The sequence below is a fragment of the Haliotis rubra genome, unplaced genomic scaffold, assembly GCF_003918875.1.
Source record: "Haliotis rubra isolate DU_JTF1 unplaced genomic scaffold, ASM391887v1 Scf463, whole genome shotgun sequence".
NCBI classification, from domain to species: Eukaryota; Metazoa; Mollusca; class Gastropoda; order Lepetellida; family Haliotidae; genus Haliotis; species Haliotis rubra.
The window spans coordinates 331,401-350,958 of NW_025767150.1; the positions used below are offsets into that span (position 1 = coordinate 331,401).

The 19,558-nt window shown below is 39.6% G+C and overlaps 1 protein-coding gene across 4 annotated transcripts in view; it reads left to right on the forward strand.

Annotated features, from left to right (window-relative positions):
* LOC124290365 (dystrobrevin beta-like) overlaps positions 1-19,558 on the forward strand; it is a 199,838-nt gene that overhangs the window by 95,717 nt on the left and 84,563 nt on the right. For all 4 annotated transcript variants that reach the window (XR_006901905.1, XM_046727073.1, XM_046727074.1 and 1 more), the window contains 5 exons: positions 4,991-5,089; positions 7,455-7,535; positions 8,943-9,156; positions 11,939-12,024; positions 12,667-12,818. Coding sequence is in view for 3 of the 4 variants with exons in the window: in XM_046727073.1 (XP_046583029.1) it covers positions 4,991-5,089; positions 7,455-7,535; positions 8,943-9,156; positions 11,939-12,024; positions 12,667-12,818 (632 nt within the window). In the remaining variant the exon portion in view is untranslated. The remainder of the gene's footprint in view (positions 1-4,990; positions 5,090-7,454; positions 7,536-8,942; positions 9,157-11,938; positions 12,025-12,666; positions 12,819-19,558) is intronic.

Consider the following 19,558-nt stretch of genomic DNA (forward strand, 5'->3'; position numbering starts at 1 on the left):
GACCGATGAATTGCAATCTAACTCGAAAACTAATAAACATAAAATACTCAATGAAATGCTGATCATAATTAAAACATCATACCCACTCTGTGAGGTTTTTGCAGAATTTTTGTCCTAAAAATAATAAAGTTGTTTAACATACTATCATTAAAATATTGACACAGTTCACTGTTTGTTACGAGGGAGGAGTGCAGAGAAAGGGACAGCCAGGTGCTCGTAACAAACAGTGAACTGTGTCAATATTTTAATGATAGTTTGTTAAACAACTTTATTATTTTTAGGACAAAAATTCTGCAAAAACCTCACAGAGTGGGTATGATGTTTTAATTATGATCAGCGTTTCATTGAGTATGTTATGTTTATTAGTTTTCGAGTTAGATTGCAATTCATCGGTTCGCTTTTGAGCCAAACGGACTATAGTTCTTATGACCTTGTTTTAGAATGGCAAAGGCATGCTAGATTCTGCTTGGCTTAGATATATATGTCTTTCATATATTTTCTAGGAACGTGTTGTCAAAACATGTGTTGGTCACTATGGTGACCAGGACCATGATAATTTATCTGTTTTTCTTACAGTGTACATAAACTCTTTGACACTGGTATTTAGTTTCTCTTATACTTCACCATGTGCCAAAAGTCTCCTATGTTGGCGTTTAATGTCTTTCGGAAGTAGGGGATCCAATGATACGGTACTGGGAGGCGCCACACTGTGTGAAGGACAATCATGATAGTTCAGATGAAATATTGTCTTGTCCTCATCCATTCCTTATGATTAAATAATCAAGATGGCCTTGATGCTTCATTAAATGGACTGGATTTCCTTTAATGTAATGGTACATCGCCGGCAGGGGACTTGTGATGAAGTATATTCATTATCTCAGTCATGATGGAAAGCTGATGTGGATAGAAATGGCATTAAATTCTATGCTATCTTTTGTATATGTAATCCTAATACTGCTCAAATAAGAAGTGGGAATACCCCTTTCTTTCTTATTACTATGGTACATCTGTCCTGGCGTGACAGGTTAAGAGTGTTTATATGACAAACCCTGGTTTTCTTTAACCTATTGTGAGTCGTATATGTTGTTTACCAGAATGCAAGAGGAAACTGAAGTGTTGATTGGATGGGTAATATGGCTGTACTGTATGGATGGTACACTGGGCCCCGTTTCACAAGGCTATTGTAGCACTACGACTGTCGGAATTCCTATACTGTAACATTGACTTATGACCGTCATAGCGCTACGATAGCTTTATCATGAAGTAATAATTCATACAAAAATTCATTAGTAATTATTACCACTGCAAGCAATATCAGAGGCCCAGATCAGCTGCGTATCCGGGTAAAATATGCATAGAAAATTTCCAACTACGCATTGAAAAATAATTGTTGCGTACCAATTACACATTTAAAATGTTAGATACGCCAAAAGTTTATAACAAATGCATACGGAATATATACTGTAAGCCATTAAAAACGCAATTGGTATTTGTTGTCCTGAAACTTACAAGAATTCTATTGAAGATTTTTTCCTGCGATACAGAGGATGTAGGGATAAAAGGCTGTTATGCTTGCCCATTTCGAGTTCGAGTCCCGGAGCATTCCTCTCACGTGAACTTTGATACTGAAAACTGAACCTTTGACATTTCTCGTAAACACAACCACATTCATGAAACACATTGTGCACATGCATTACCTGCACCCAGGCCCTGTAAAAGCACAAGGAATTGTGGAACTAAATCACTTTGAGAAAATGCCACACTTGACACAAGACGAAAGGAATCAGGTTATCGGTATGGTCAGCCAAGGTGCTTCAGATGTGATGATTGCCAGGCACTTTAATGTGCATCCATCCACTGTAAGTCGACTCAGACAACGTTTTCGGGCTACCAGAAGTGTTGCTGATCGTCCGCGACCTGGTGCACCACCTGTGATAACGGCTCGACCAAACCGCAATATCCGAGTTTCACACTTGCGAAATCGGTTCCAAACAGCTGATGATAAGGCAAGGAGGACAATTGGGACAAGTCAACGTCATTTCAGCGTCCAAAAGGTGTAAGGATGCCTTGCTGCCTTCAACATCCGGTGTCGTCACCCGTACCCACAAACTTGCCAGACAGCGATGGGCAGCAAATGGGGCCAATCTTAGCAACAGGACATGGCCAGAGGTCATTTTTTCAGATGAATCCAGGTTTAACTTATCCTTTGCAGATGGACGTCAACAGATTTATCGACGTAAAGGAGAAAGACTTGCGGCAAACTGTGTCCTTGAACATGATCGTTTTGGAGGGGGTGGTGTCATGATCAGACCACAGACCATCAGAGGCTGCAGACCATCCAACAGCTGTTCCTGAGAAATGTGTGTCTTTCAATGCCCCAAAGACTGCGAGCATGTCTTGCAGCGCACGGTGGCCACGATATTGACTGCAAGTGACCCCTCCTTTGTGTGATGTCGTTGTTGCGTCACTGATGTTGTTGTTGACTGGACATTTTCAGATGAAATTATTCACAGATGTTCACTTAAAACATATCTGCCAGTTAGGTTTATATATGTTGAAATTAGTGTGAGTAAAGAAAGTATGAATGTCAAATTGCATTTTTAATGACTTTCAGTATATTCATAAAAATCGCTCGCGTAATGAAAAAGACATCGATGGCTATCAAGTTGTACTGTTAGTTTAGGACTAGTGTTGTACTGTCAGTATAGGATGAGTGATTTTTTATGAAATCATTTCCATTATATTAAGTTGGTTTTGATTAGGTATGACATAAGGCAGAACATACCTGCTTAGTAAACATACTCAATGACATATACTTAGGTGAGTAAAATCACTGAAATACCCACATATTTGAAAGCAGTGGGTAACGGAAAATGAAATACCCACTAAACATTCATAATACCCACTCCAAAAAAATACAGTGGGTACAGTACCCACATGAGCTAAATCTTGTCTGGAGCTCTGAATATATTACAATTCAGATATTAGGAAAATATAAGTACAGAATAATAGTTTAATTATAATCAGTAATAGCATAGAGAAAGACACCAGTTTAAAGTATTAAAAACTCATCTCACAGACATACTATTCAAAAAGTATACTGGTAGGTTACGACTACGTAGTTTAAAAGATCTTTCTAGCCTAAGGTAATAAGGACTTCTATCTAAGACGCTCCCTTCAGTAAGACCAAAGCTATGTCTACACTGTTTAATAAATTACTTTCATTTTTCTTTTATAAAGTAAACATGTCATCACTTGTTAGAATAACATTAATGGAACACTTCGAATGAGGCTCATTAAGATTTAGCCCAGAGTAAGCGTGTCTATTGTGAAACATTCTAACTTTATATTTTCCTAATATCTGAATCATAATATATAATATGCAGTGGTAATATATAATAATGAATTTTTGTATGAAATTATTACTTCATGATAGCTTTGTGAAGCGGCATCCTGGTGGTTGCACTCTGCTGTGATCTGACTGGCACAGTGTACACTCAGACACGTTGTGCTGTCATTATAGCTTTCATCCTTTTATGGTTGATTAAAAAAGATTGATACCTACAATTTGCAGACTAATAATGTTTCACCATGTCATTTGGTTGTATAGTTTACTGACTGCATTAATGAAACTGGCATAAGTACGGTAAGACAAGCCTGAATCAGGTCACACCAAACATGGTAGTCCCACCATCTCATGTTCCAGGGCTATCAGGTCATGGCTTCAACGGCTGACTATACCTTGGCACCACTTCAAAGTAATTATATAGTATTCATATCACCAAGCTATCATTATAGGCCATTTGTGAAGTCCCCAAGTCATAGAATGTGGTCAGTCTCTTTTGAAATTACTTTTGGCTGAGACCTTGTCATGGCAGAAGCAATCTACTGGTCACTGCCTTTGTGTTGGCAAAGCTTGAAGATTTGTGGGAAATTACTTCTAGCGACTGTGACAGGTTGACACTGGTATTTCTCCCCGAGGAGGCCATCAGGGTTACCGAACTCTCTGTCCTTTTATGACACTGTCCATTTTATGACAGTGGGACATCACCATATGTATTAATGTCATATAGAAATGGGAGACTGTTCCAGGGATTTGCTGGTTTTGATCAGTTGGAAACCGAGGAACTGCCCATCATCTGTGATTGTGCAGGACATCTTAAAGATGCGTGTTATCGATATATCTCAACCATCCATCTAGAGGATAAATCTAAACAATACATCCAAAGAATACATCTTAATATGTCCAAAAATACATCTTAACAATAAGTCTCAAACTACATCCAAAGGATACATATCTGTATGGTACATCTAAGGGATACTAAAAAGGATACATAGAAGAGATTCATATAAAGGTTACGTCTAAAGGATTTTCTGTGTGCTGAGGACCATAATTGGAACAAGTGAAAAACTAAAATAAGCTTTGTTGACCAGTGGTGATGTTGGATATTGGAAATAAGGTGTGTCTTTGTCACTAGGCAACCATAATTAATGGAGAAACTATTTCTCTACTTTATTGGGTAGTCATTTATGTGGCTCGTGTTTCTGGTTTACCTCACAGTGATTTTTGTAATTGTGATTTTGTGCATGTTGTTTGAGCCTGATCAGATGTCTGTGAGTACGTTGTGTGCTGATATACTTTCCTTTTGATAACTGTTGTGGATTTGACGTAAAGTTTTAGATGTGACATTTTTTCACATTCTGGGTATTGTGATGCCACACTCCAGGATCAGAAGACTCCAATATTAGCTGTGAAACCATGTTTGCCTAGAGCTCCTATATGGGGGATGGGGATGATACTAAGCTATGATTAGAACCATATATCTACATACCCTATTTCGGCAATCCAAAAATATTTCATTCTGACACTTTTACAGGATAGGTCAATATTAAGGGGACTTTACATTATTCCAGGAATAGGTGGGTCAGTGAAGCAGTACAGCTATGCTCCAAACTGGGATGTTTGCTGACGTCCATGTTGCTGTTGCAGGTTACCTGGTGGTCAATGACGATGACAACATGCAGGATCTTGCTCCCAGCTCCTCCACCAAGGCAGTCCTGCAGCAGCGACAGCTTCTCACAGACATGAGTAAGTCACAGTTCCATCACCTTGACTACCTCCATTCAGCTGAATTAAATCACATGGCCAACCTAGAGTTGACAGATTTAAATCACACGACCAACATAGGGTCAACTGATTTAAATTACATGGCCAACCTTGAGTCAACAGATTTAACCCTCAAACGTATATACAAAAACTTTAATATAACAAGCACATTAATTTAGCTTCATGTATTCCACTAAAAGGTCAAAATCTTTAATTCTTCAAAACTATTGGCAGTTGACGTAAAAAGTTTTAAAATTATTTAGCAAAAAATTTTTTATAACACTGAGGTATACCCTGGGCCTAGAAGGCCCAAGTAAATGTTTTTTCGTACCTGCCAATTGAAAACATTGCATGTGTGAGATATAGCACTTCACAATGAGCAAGAGGGGAAGACCAGGTGAAAGTAACATTGATGAAAGTGATATTTTACTTTCTGACGATAGTTCTTCCGATAGTGATTTTGTTCCTTTGGACTCTTCCGATGATTACTCGACAGAGTCTGAATCTTGAGTCGACAAATTTAGATCACACGACCAACATAGGGTCAACAGATTTAAATCACACGACCAACATAGGGTCAACAGATTTAAATCACATGACCAACCTTGAGTCGACTGATTTAAATCACATGGCCAACCTTGAGTCGACAGATTTAAATCACATGGTGAACATAGAGTCAACTGATTTAAATCGCTCAGCCAACCAAGATTCAGCTGAATTAAATGACTCAGCCAACCAAGAATCAGCTGACTATGTCAACGTGTGGTATATGGTCGACTGGGGAATTAACTCGTGTTTAAGATGAAGTGACGTTGACAAGACGAAGGAATACGTTGAGTTCAAACTTCTTTAGTTACATGACAAACAAATATACAAGACATAAATAAGGTGAGCGGATTACCTGCTCAACCCCAGGGCATTTCCTACGAGCGTCATTCCCTACAGACAGTCGGAATACCAGACTCGTACTCTTTCTTCCTTCCAGTATAGATGTGAGCATACTCAGTATATATACAGTTTTTTGACAACAATGGACAGGCGACGACTCAACAACGGACAGATAAAAAAAACAATAGCACTTCCTTGACCAGTTGATGCGATGGCAGACACGGCCAAGGGGAATGACCAATTAGGCTATAAATGTCATATACAGTAATTAATTGCCTGACAAGTCAATGTACAATGCGCAAGTGATAAGGATGAAATAGAATACAGATTAGCATCATATAAATAATTACAATAAAGTCTCACATGTCTTGAGTACATAGTTTTTAAATATTTGGATGATGGCTGTCCTGAATTAGTCACTATAACAGCTACCCTAGAATCAGCTGAATTAAATCACACAGGCAACCTGGCACAATTGAATCAAATCACTCAGCCAACCAAGATTCAGCTGAATTGAATCACATGGTGAACCTAGAGTCACAAACTTTGTACCTTGAGTCATCTGAATTAATCCAAGATGTACTGATGCTAAAGAATAACTTTCAGCAGAATGGAATCAACTGCTGTAATGATGCACCAAAATTCAGCATGACACATAGTGGTAGATGACTTATCTAGGTTCAAGAAAATTACTTTACAATTTTGTATCTATTGTTCACAATTAATTCAACCAAAATCAACCAAGAATAATGAGATTACTGGCTTCACATATTTGCTTCTTACCATATTGGTTGATACCAGATTAAGAAATTCTGATTGTGGAAAGGTGCTCAGGTCCCATAATGGGTACTGTTAGTCTGGAGTAGACTACCTCTCAAGACAGAGAGCTAGATGGCAAGATGATCCTTGCAATAATCAGAAGGTATGGACTTGCAGTATGCAATTTGAGCGAAGCAGTCTGACTGTACCATAATTACTCTATTAGACCCTGAGCTTTCAATACATGCTCGCCTCTTGCTGCTGATGGATCTTACAATCAACAACTGAAGCCTGGCCTTTACTGGATACAGAGTCTATCATTTTATCCCTGTCGACTAAACTTATGGCATGTAATGATCACTCCCTTTCATATTAATGACAGTTTCTTGCAAATGTACCCTTTGTATGACTGTAGAACAGGGGATTAGTATGGCAGTGAGCTGTTGTTGGGTCAATGTTAAGAATAGACATTGGGACTATGGCTTGCATGAAATTGACACGGACCTCGACATCAAATACATGTAGAAGAAATAAGGTAATCCCATTCAACATAGCAAGTGCCAACAGTGTATGTGTTAGGGTTTGATTCATCTTTTAAAAGTTTCCACATTCATGACATGTTGATGGAAATGTTGCATTGATGACATGTTCATGGAATTGTGGGGTATAAAGTGCATGTCTCTCAAAATTTTAACTTCAGGGGCTCAAAACTATGACGTCATCCGGTTTGCCACCTACAGAACAGCATGCAAGCTACGCTTCATACAGAAGAAGACAAGCCGTGAGTGGAAACTGTTTAACTCATTACTCGGCATGCCTATGTAATTTCCCCTCTGTAGTTTTCAATTTAATGGCAGCAGTGTTGAATAATCCGGAAATCAATGCCCAAAATACATGAAGTGAAAAGAAGTAGCTATTAGGTTAAATAATTGAGTTGGAAGTTTATCTCCATGCTGCATTGTCCCAGATGGAAAGGGTGGAAGAGTGAGTGAGTGGACCTGTGGGTTGGGATTGAGTGGACCTGTTGATAGTAGAGTGAGTGAGTGGGCCTGTGGGTTAGGAGTGAGTGAGTGAGTGGACCTGTGGGTTGGGAGTGAGTGGACCTGTTGATAGTAGAGTGAGTGAGTGGACCTGTGGGTTGGGAGTGAGTGAGTGGACCTGTTGGTAGAAGAGTGAGTGAGTGGACCTGTGGGTTGGGAGTGAGTTGACGGACCTGTGGGTTGGGGGTGAGTGAGTGGACCTGTGGGTTGGGAGTGATTGAGTTGACCTGTGGGTTGGGAGTGAGTTGACGGACCTGTGGGTTGGGGGGTGAGTGGAGTGGACCTGTGGGTAGAAGAGGAGTGAGTGGACGTGTGGGTTGGGAGTGAGTGAGTGGACCTGTGGGTTGGGAGTGAGTGAGTGAGTGGACCTGTGGGTAGAAGAGTGAGTGAGTGGACCTGTGGGTTGGGAGTGAGTGAGTGGACCTGTGGGTTGGGAGTGAGTGAGTTGACCTGTGGGTTAGGAGTGAGTTGACGGACCTGTGGCTTGGGTGTGAGTGAGTGGACCTGTTGGTTGGGAGTGAGTGAGTGGACATGTTGGTAGAAGAGTGAGTGAGTGGACCTGTGGGTTGGGAGTGAGTTGACGGACCTGTGGGTTGGGAGTGAGTGAGTGGACCTGTGGGTTGGGAGTGAGTGTGAGTGGACCTGTGGGTTGGGAGTGAGTGAGTGAGTGGACCTGTGGTTTAGGAGTGAGTGAGTGGACCTGTAGGTTGGGAGTGAGTGGACGGACCTGTAGGTTAGGAGTGCGAAAGTTCACCTGTTGGTTAAGAGTGAGTGGATGTTTTGGTTTAAAATGAGTGATTGTTCGGTTACAATTCATAAAGTCTTTCCTTGGCAACAAACTTTTCCTTTGGCTAGAACAAACTTATAACCCATCACTCACTAGTTTATTCCATGTTATCCATTACTGTACAGCATTCAGTGATGAGAGGGATTACCCCAGTGGTTAAAGCATTTGCTTGTCAACCAGTCCCATGTTCAATTCCCCTTATGTGTACAAAGCGAGTTTTTTTTTTTTGTCCTGCCAAGTGTCATAATGATGGAATATTGCAAAAAGTGGTGTAAAACCCATCTCAGTCTCTCAGAGATGGGGATGTTGTTGAAGGTGGTGGAAACTATTGCTGCTGAGGACGAGAGTGTTGTTTTTCCAGTGCACCTTGTAGACATCTGGAACATGATCGAAGCATTCCGGGAAAATGGCCTCAACATGGTCGATGCCCACTTTGAGCTGAGTACATCCCGTCTTGAGTCGCTGTTGACAACAGTCTTCACACAACTCAACAAGAGGCTACCCCAGAACCAGCAGATAGTGGTGGAACAGTCCGTCAATTTGCTGCTCAACTGGCTAATTGCAGCCTACGACAAGTAAGTACGTCTTAGATAGGGTGGCACAGACTTCCCTAAGTAAGTACCTCGAAAATGTGTCTTAACTTTTCTTATGAAAAGTATGTACCACATACACAGTGTGCTACTGACTCGCAACAAGTACCATTACAGATAGGGTGGTGTAAGCTGTCCTAGAGTTATTCCCCTTAGTCTGGTGCAGTTCCTCCACAAGGTTGTGTGGTAATACCAGTGTTGTCCTCATGACATTTGATACTGTCTTGACTAATAGGGACTGGTCATGTCAAAATGAAAGCGCACAGTGTGGAGGTTGCTAGAACAAATAACAACTTTTTAACAAAGAATAATACATTTCAATATCTTTAAGGATATTTGGTCGGATATTTCAGGGGTTAATGTAGAAATGAAAAAAGTAGAATTGTTATGTTTTTGGGACAGTTTTGATAAATAGTGTGTGTAATTTGTTTGTCAAGGGATCACTAACAACCAATGCTTGTCTTCCCACAGAGCTACCTGTTTACTCTGTGCTTATTAATGAAAGGCGTGGTGGGGTAGCCTAGTGGTTAAAGCGTTGGCTCATCATGCTGAAAACCTGGGTTTGATCCCCACAAGGGTACAATGTGCGAAGCCCATTTCTGGTGTCCCCCACAGTTATATTGCTGGAATATTGCTAAAAGTGGTGTTAAACCATACTCACTCATTCATTATTAATTAAAGTCCCAAAAATGATGATTAGGTTTTCCAAAGAGTGTCCAGGCCTATTGTTTCATTTTTAAAGCCCACCAATGTGGCTTGCTCATACTGTCAGCCAATGGTTTGCCAGGCCAAGACTCAGTAATCTACAATGTGCATAACAAAGATTGAACATTGCTGGGGGGCGGTGGGGCAGCCTAGTGGTTAAAGCGATGGCTCGCCATGCCGAAGACCCGGTTCAAGACATGGGTGCAATGTGTTAAGCCCATTTCTGGTGTCCCCCGCCGTGATATTGCTGGAATATTGCTAAAAGCGGCGTAAAACCAAACTCAGTCAGTCAGTCAGTTGAACATTGCTGTATGCAGCATTAAACAGCATTCACTCACTGACTCAGGCAGACATGGAAATGTATGCTGTGTGGTGAGAGTGGACACCCTTCAGACACAGACTGGCTCTCAGCGTTGTGTCCCTGGCCCCTGGGTCTGTAACTAATTACATATACACCACTTCCGTGATGGGACCGGTCCCACTGGGCCTGTCTTGGCCAAGTCTGTTGTGGTATTGATGAACTGACCCGGTATGGCCTTGGTCACTTAAATGTCCATTGCTGCAGCTGAGTGAAGTATAGCTGAAGGTAATGGCAGCCATTATACAGCCAGACGGGCTTGTGTCTGGGATAATATGGATGAAGACTCGGAAGATTGACTGCATACAGAATAATGGATGATAATTGTGAGATAATAATGTCACACATCAAAGATCAGATTATGATAGTTTGGTGATAAGTGAAATCTAATGTTCCCTTTGTTTTTGGAAAATTGAAGAAAATATATTGAAATAGTATTTGAATATTTTTAAGGGTAAATACTCTACTATTATCTCCACACCAGATTTAATCTAAGTGATAAACATTCAAAGCATAGATATTTTTATTTGAGAAAGTCAAGTTTTTCAGGATTTGGCATATTTCTCAGTTTCCTACACAAGTTCAAAACATGCTGTTCCCCTTAAAAAAGGAACACACTGTTGGAGATGTATTCATCCACTGTCTGTTAGGAACTTGGAAGTCTCTATGGCTCATCTTGTCAACAATGGTTCTGTCTGATGCAAAATATAAAATAAATTGCTCTATTGTTATAATTTACGAAAAAAGACTGACTGACTGAGTTTTGGTTTTACGCCGCTTTTAGCAATATTCCAGCAACATCACAGCGGGGGACGCCAGAAATGGGCTTCACACATTGTGCCCATGTGGGGATTTGAACTCGGTTCTTCGGCGTGACGAGCCAACGCTTTAACCACTAGGCTACCCCACCACCCCCATTTACAAAAAGAGGCAGTTTGACTATGTACCAGAACTGAAAATGACATCATTTTGTGTTGGTATATTTAGAGAGGTAATCATTAGATTGCAGGGTGTCATTTGTTGTTAACCAGTAAGTTGTAGGTAAGTCTCCTTGGTAAACACCAAAGTGTTGTCTTGTCTGTTGTAAGGCCTTTTGATTTTATATTAGTTGACTTACAATTATATTTTCCAAGGTACAGTGTAGATGGCTAAATATAAAAACAGATTAAGAAATTCACTTGCCAGGTTACAACTTCTACAACAGAATGTACAGCAAACAAATTTGCACATGACAAGATGATGAAACATAATTGAGGTGGGTTTTATGTTGGGCTTTTATAAATGTTATTCTCCATGTCTTACAAAAGGGCATGTTGTAACTGAAGCAATACACAAATCTATGAGAAAAAGTTGGATAAAAATTCATATTTATCTTGAAATAGAGCCAAAACATGAATCAGTTCCATGTTAGGAACCATGTATAACAATATGTCCAAGTTAGTCTGCAAACCTCCCCAGACATTATTCCCTATCAGAAGTGTATTCTGTGATGGTAGTAGTTGGAACGTCATAAATGAATTAAAAATTGATTAGAAAATATGGATGTGAAGCTGTTTTTTATGAGAACCTGAAATTGGGGATAATTTGCCCTTTGTGCATGAAATATCCGAAACATTTATCATGTCAGCATTGCAGAGAGTTCCATATTCAAAATGCTGGGCACCAATTGCCTATAACTGGGTAATTTGTTATGTTGTTTTCCAGAGAAAACACCGGAAAGATCCGAGCATTCACCATCAAGGTCGCACTGTCCCATATGTGTGCCGGCAAGTTCATGGACAAGTTAAGGTGTAAGTATATGTCCACTACTTTGGTCAGTCACTGGATGTAGTTATAAGTTCAAATATGGTAGCTGAGTTATGTTTGGGAATATGTCTTTTCAGACTTGATTCAGACTTACATTGAACAAAAGCCTAATAGATTTTTCTCCTTGAATTGTTTCGATATGTCCTGACTATCATGTAAGGCGAAACGTATTCCATATGTGAATGTTGTAAGATGTGTTCTTGTGTTATGCAGATTGATTACGTTCTGTCTGAAGTATTGATTCAGTGAGTTATGTTTCTGTGGTCACGCTACAGTTCCATGTTTTTGAGGACAGTGGAACCTTGCTAGCTCAGCTTCCTCATCCGTACACCAATAATGTCTTTAGTGAGCCAGCAATATACTGATATACTCCAGATCTTGTCACACCGGATAATTATATTGCTTTGATGGTTGAGTAGAGTTGGAATGAACACTGGTTCATAGTAAAACTCAGTGTCAGGTAAATGTAATAGCAAGACTTTGAATGTGGACTTTGAATTAACAGTTTCACAGCAAAATTAAGTAAATGAAAGAGCAAAAACTGAGAAAGTGGAGTTTGAATGAACAATTTCACAGCAAAACAGTTCTTTTCTCAATTTCCATGTTGAATCTGTTATTCTTTTCAGACATTTTTACGCAAATCTCTGACACCAGTGGGTATTTGGTGTGGGCAAGATTTGAGGACTACCTGGCCGATCTGCTCATGTTGCCTACCGCTGTCTTCGAGGGTCCATCATTTGGCTACAACGAGACTGCGGCACGAAGCTGCTTTGATTCTGTAAGTTTGCTTGGAAATAGTGTTTGTAAATGTGTACTTGAGTCCAGTCCAGCAATATAGCATTGTAACTATTGTATATGGGAATATGTTAGTAATAGGGACCAGCATTCAGCAGCGATATCATTATAACTATTGTTTATGGGAATATGTTGGTAATAGGGACCAGCATTCAGCAGCGATATCATTATAACCGATATCATTATAACTATTGTATGTGGGGATGTGTTGGTAATAGGGACCAGCATTCAGCAGCGATATCATTATAACCATTGTATATGGGAATATGTTGGTAATAGGGACCAGCATTCAGCAGTGATATCATTATAACCATTGTATGTGGGAATATGTTGGTAATAGGGACCAGCATTCAGCAGTGATATCATTATAACTATTGTATATGGGAATATGTTGGTAATAGGGACCAGCATTCAGTAGTGATATCATTATAACTATTGTATATAGGAATATGTTGGTAATAGGGACCAGCATTCAGCAGTGATATCATTATAACCATTGTATGTGGGAATATGTTGGTAATAGGGACCAGCATTCAGCAGCGATATCATTATAACTATTGTATATAGGAATATGTTGGTAATAGGGACCAGCATTCAGCAGTGATATCATTATAACCATTGTATGTGGGAATATGTTGGTAATAGGGACCAGCATTCAGCAGTGATATCATTATAACCGTCATATATGAGAATATGTTTGTGATAATGACTGGTGATGTTTGTAGCAATAGAAATGTTTGTTGTTTGTGCTGTCAGTCCATGAATCTGCAACTCTCCATAGTAAGTCAATGACAAGTAGCTTGTATCTTCATATGACATGTTTAGTCATTGTGTAGTCCACACAGCTTTGGCATTTGACCTCGGTGATTTGGTCGCAATATCAGTCGTGTGAGTTTGGCGATTTCTTGATAGTCTAGAACCATTGTGGTGGGCTACAGAGGTTTGTGGCTGTTTTTATTAAGATGGTCGTTTATTTTGTATCTAATATCTTTTTTGAATAATGTTTTACCAAAACTCATTGTCTGACTGTCATGTTTTCATGAAATATTAATCGTGACTGTGAAACAATGGTGGTAGCTGTGACACAAACTGGATCGCAGGACAATCCAGGTGAATGTGACACAATCCAGGTGGCCATGATACAATCCAGGTGTCTGTGACACCGTGATATAGATGAGTTAGACACCTTTTGGACACATCATATGCTTTGTCTGTGACTTTGTTGTTTGTTTTGACTATCATTGGTCAAATAAAAATTCCAAAATATTTTGAGGAAACCATCTCTTTACAAAATGGAAATGTTTCTACACTTTACAGCTATAGGAGCATCATGGGAGCTATATTCTGACGCTGTGATGTGATAAGTTTCATGTGATCATGTCACTCAGCCTAGGCATGTTTCAGTGGGTGTGAAATCCAAAGTAATAAACTGGCTCAGCTTCATCTCACAAAGAATGGGGTTCTTTACCATATTGCTCTTTGGACTGTGGACTTCTGTCTGAAATAACCATACCATGTTGGTGGCGTGTTGACCGTAAGTCTGCTATGTGTTTGTGCTAGAAGATGCTGACAGTAATAGATTGTATATGAGACAGTGAAAACATGGTGTATGGGTTTCAAACATGACAGTGGAACCCTGATCTCTGCTAAGTTCTCAGCATCTGCCTTCATTACCAGACTTGGGATGTCTCTCTGGAAGAATGTATTTGAATAATTGAGGTGAATACTGTGTGGGGAAGTATGCAAGCTAAAATCTTTGGCTTTATTTGGGAAAAAAATCTTGTGGCCTTTTTTGATCTTGAATTGATATATCACTACGGTAACAGTTAAAATATTTAAAATACTGAAATATTGTTGTCGTTACCATAGTTACCAGGACATGATTTGTCTTCATCTGTGCTGGAATGTGATGTTTGGTAGGGATTAAATCATCTTGAGATGTTTCATGGGAAATGCTTCTGTTGGATGTATAGTGCAATGGCTAGCCTAGTTTTTTAAGCATTAGCAAAGAAATGCAAGAGTCAGAAAGGAGTACGCTTTATGTAAGACCTTCTGACGTGAGTGAATATTTCATGAGTGCCTCTGTTATTGTTATGTTGTCATTTCACACTTTATGTTCAATTTTCTTGACAATAGACAGGGGTTTAGGCTTGCCATTGGTTGACACTAGGACGATAATATCTACAGTTACACAGAGGCTTATACATCACAACTCCTTTAGAGTGTTTGAACAGCATTTAGAATTGATACATATAAAGGCAAGAATTTATGGATGTCAACTTCTATATTTTGATGGACACCACGTTTCAGATTATTATCTGACTCCTTCGTCAGGTGAATGAAAGAATAGGAATCAGACAGCTATATATGAACATGTAAATTTAGTGCTAATTAACTACTGGCTTCCCTTGTTATCTTATCACTGTTGTTGTGTCACATGTACATACTAGTATATAGCTGTCTGTTTCTTAGTCGTTCATTCACCTCATGAAGGAGTAAGAATACACTCCGAAACGTCATGTCCATGAAAACAAAGAAGTTGACATCCTTAAGTTCTTGCTTTCACAACTTCTTTGTTTTGTTTTGATATGAAGTTTCAGTATAGATTATTGTATCGTTGTCAAGCAATTACATTTGGAAAGTTTTGTGACATTCTGTTGATGAGACAACTAGAGATAGAAGCTACTTTTGTACATGTTATATTTTTTAGATAAGAATCTGCTTGATGAAAAGTTAACTCCATGTCAGTCATTTCTTTAATACTGTAGATGCTGGTGGTGCTGTAGTTGACAAGGATTGACGGAGTAATGTCTTTATACAACAGTAGTTGGAGAAGTTGGATTTATAAGGTTGGACTGCTCAGTGTTAGTGACTGAGTTTAGTTTTACGCTGTTTAAGCAATATTCCAGGAATATCGTGGCGGGCTACACCAGAAATGGGCTTCGCACATTGAGCCCATGTGGTGAATCGAACCCGGTCTTCAGCGTGACGGGCGAATGCCTCAACCACTAGACCACCCCACTGCCCCTACTTAGTGTTAGCTTAGCTTGACGAGATGTGGCAGGTTAGTGAAGGTGTCTGATTAATCTTGGACACAATATGTAATTATGGAAACTGGATGTGAGGTCTAACTTATTTCATCATGTACTGACATGCAAAAGCTGCTCTAATATATGTCCCTTTACATGTTTGTCTTAAAAAAGCTGGGTTATAAAACTGCTATGGCACTTTCACTTGTCCAGGTGCCAATTATTTCCACATTTGCAGTGAATTGAAATGCTTATTTTATTTTGTCCAGTAAATATTAGTTGTAAGGATACTAGTATATACACGCACAGAATTTGGTTCTGACAACAGCCAGACAGANATATACTGAGTATTCTGTCAGTTTGTGCTGGCAAAACAGCCCCATGGTAGAAAATAGACATATTTTAAGATAACCATACCTCTGTCTGTGGGTTTACCATGGTAGGAAAATAGACAAATTTTAAGCATAACCATACCTCTGTCTGTGGGTTATACCACTGAAGTTGGATTAATTTGACAGCTGCCAATAACCATACCTCTGTCTGTGGCTCCCTCCCCATTCATGGTTGAAAGTCAAAACAAAACTCACTCACTGCCAAGGATATAACTTTACTGACCTCAGCAGCACCCTGGCCTCCTCCCACATTCAGCTGACAAGCCAGGATATCAACATAACAACTTGAATACCGTTCTAAGCAATGTTAAACCCAAATCACTCACTCACTGAGACCTGCAGCACCCTGGCCTCTCCTCCCACATTCAGCTGACAAGCCAGGATATAACTTGAATACTGTTCTAAGCAGTGTTAAACCCAAATCACTCACTCTCTCATTAGAATCATGAAAATATATTTATATTTCGGGTAAATGATACATCTGTTACTTCTGCACTTGTTTATCACAAATAAATGCTGAATGCTAAAAATGTTATTGTCACAAGTATGCCACTTTTGTCATTATTCTAGCTATATATAGGATACAACGGAAACCCATGTCAAGGTTCAAATCTGTGTGTTTGTTTTTGTCGGGCCTCCTCTCTGGTCAACAGCCCTGCATTGGTCAAGAGAGTTCAGCGGTATGTCACTGCTGTCCTTGTGACGACCTGACCGGCGCTGAAGGTTGCTATGTGTTCCTTGCCATCTGCACATCTTCATCACGATCAATAACCAGCTGCTACTGCAGATGACTATCTAAGGCTTTGAACCTTTTACGACTGCTTCAAACAGTTTACCCCTCTCATTCATCCACCTGGGTATTTTCTCTGATCATTGCTCACATAACCATCAAAGTAACAGATACCATGTATCTTTGTATTTTTGCCTTTATCTTAGCACAACACTGTTGCATGTTCAACATAAATCTTGTGTTTCATTTGATATGATCTTGTGTTTGATTAGGGTCCTGTGTGTTAAAGATCTTCGGGCATTATTGATTAACTCCAAGAAAGAAACTTGGTGTTCTGATGTACACTGATGCCATATTGTCTTGACATGATTGTAATTACTCATGGCATTAGTTCGTCCTCGCCCGACGTGATTCGATATGGTACGTAGGTATTTATAGAATGTATTACATAGGGCTAAAGTAGGTCTCTCATCATGAGATTATCAGCTCATTATAAGGATGAACACACAATGTCTTTTAGAAAGTGGTCAAATGCAAATATGTTATATTTGAGGATGTTTTCAATGATCTTATGTCCTTTTTATTCTTAATTTTTCCCTATTTACCTTTCACTCTTCTGCTAGTTAAAGTATCTGCCTCTAAGAGTTGGAGGGGCGGTGGGTAGCCTAGTGGTTAAAGCGTTCGCTCGTCACGCCGAAGACCGGGTTCGATTCCCCACATGGGCACAATGTGTGAAGCCCATTTATGGTGTCCCCCGCTGTGATATTGCTGGAATATTGCTAAAACGGCGTAAAAACCATACTCACTCACTCTTAAGTAAATTTAAGGATTAGACTGAGCTTGCCATTATCCTGCATGTTTAAAATTATTTTATTAAGTTTAAAGGTTAATGGATTGGGCAGAAGTTTTCCAACTTAGAATGGCATTTCTATAAACATATTTACAGACAAAGGATAAATGTGTAGTTATTAAAAAATGAAATGTAAAACATGCAGAAATAATAACATTATTCATTAATAGTTAGTAGAATACAAAGACAATTGCTGTCATAGATTATTTATTCATGTTATAATGTTACGAGACAGTGTTACATATAATGCAACAATGTTTCATTTGGGAATCGATCAGCTTGTAACAATAGATACCATTCACATCTTATGAATGCCTTTGAATCCCAGAGTCACCCTGATCAGAACCCATGGTTTTCAGCACCTTAGCTATGCCCGACGGTTTCAAAGTAGAATTTAAGATTTTGCCCTATTTCACCCTCACATGCCATGATATGCTTGGATACATCCTGAAATGTCTTGATTTGAATTGAAACATCCTGATACACATTGATACGCATTGATACAACATGATACATCTCCTGGTGTGTCCTGATTTGCCCTGGTATGCCCTGATACACCCTTATATGCCCTGATACATCCTGCCTAGAAATGCCCTGATATGCCCTGATATACACGCTTATATGCTCTGATACATCCTGCCTAGATATATATGCCCTGGTATGTCCTGATTTGCAGTGATATGCCCTGATATACCCTTATATGCTCTGATACATCCTGCCTAGATCTATATGCCCTGGTATGTCCTGATTTGCAGTGATATGCCCTGATACACCCTTATATGCTCTGATACATCCTGCCTAGATGTGCCCTGTTATGCCCTGATTAGCAATGATATGCCCTGATACACCCTTATATGCTCTGATACATCCTGCCAAGATATGCACTGATACAACCTTGAGCACTCTGGTATACCCTGATATGCCCTGATTTACTATTGAAAGCAGGATTAATCTAAACTCAATTACTCACTCAACCTTACAAACTAAGTTTACAGACTGAGCTAAAATGACATTTAGGTGTGGAACCATAAATGAAGATTTGTTTTGTGCAAGTTGACTTGTGTTCAGTGTCTGTGGTTGCCAGGTGACTCCAGCCGGCCGTGTATCTAGTAGATTAGTATAATCCAGGTAGCGATGGGCGAACCAGCGTCCCTGTCTGCTCCTCTGTCATTATTAAGCGACCACTTCTCTCCCATTAGTCGCCACATCTCGTGGCTGTTGCTATTGATTTGGTGTTGATGTCGTCAAGGGTGTCGTTTGTGTAATCTCAAACTCTCCACATGGCACTAATGAAAGTAGAGATCATGACAACCCTGTGTGGATTGCAGGGACTTGTTCCACAAAATATTAACACTAAGACAATCTTGATTTGTGTACAGTACCATTGACTCCTGTCACTGGTAGTGTTAAGATCAGTCTGCCCAGAGCCTTGAACCTAGACTTACATAGTCTTCGTAATATAGTTATCTACAGATTAATCTAATATACCAATATATATCTACAAAATACAAGATAGCATCAAAATGGTGCCAGGAACAATACTTATATTCAGGCCTAGTGCTGAGGCGATCTTGACTTATAAAATCATTCTAGTCTTGAGATGGATGTCTTAATGAATATATTCTCTTGGGTCAAGGAGACAGACGATGCTGAACCCACTTTGCTGCTTCAGCAGAATGACCATGTTAGTGGCATGTGATGGTCTCTGTGGGCAATTAGCTA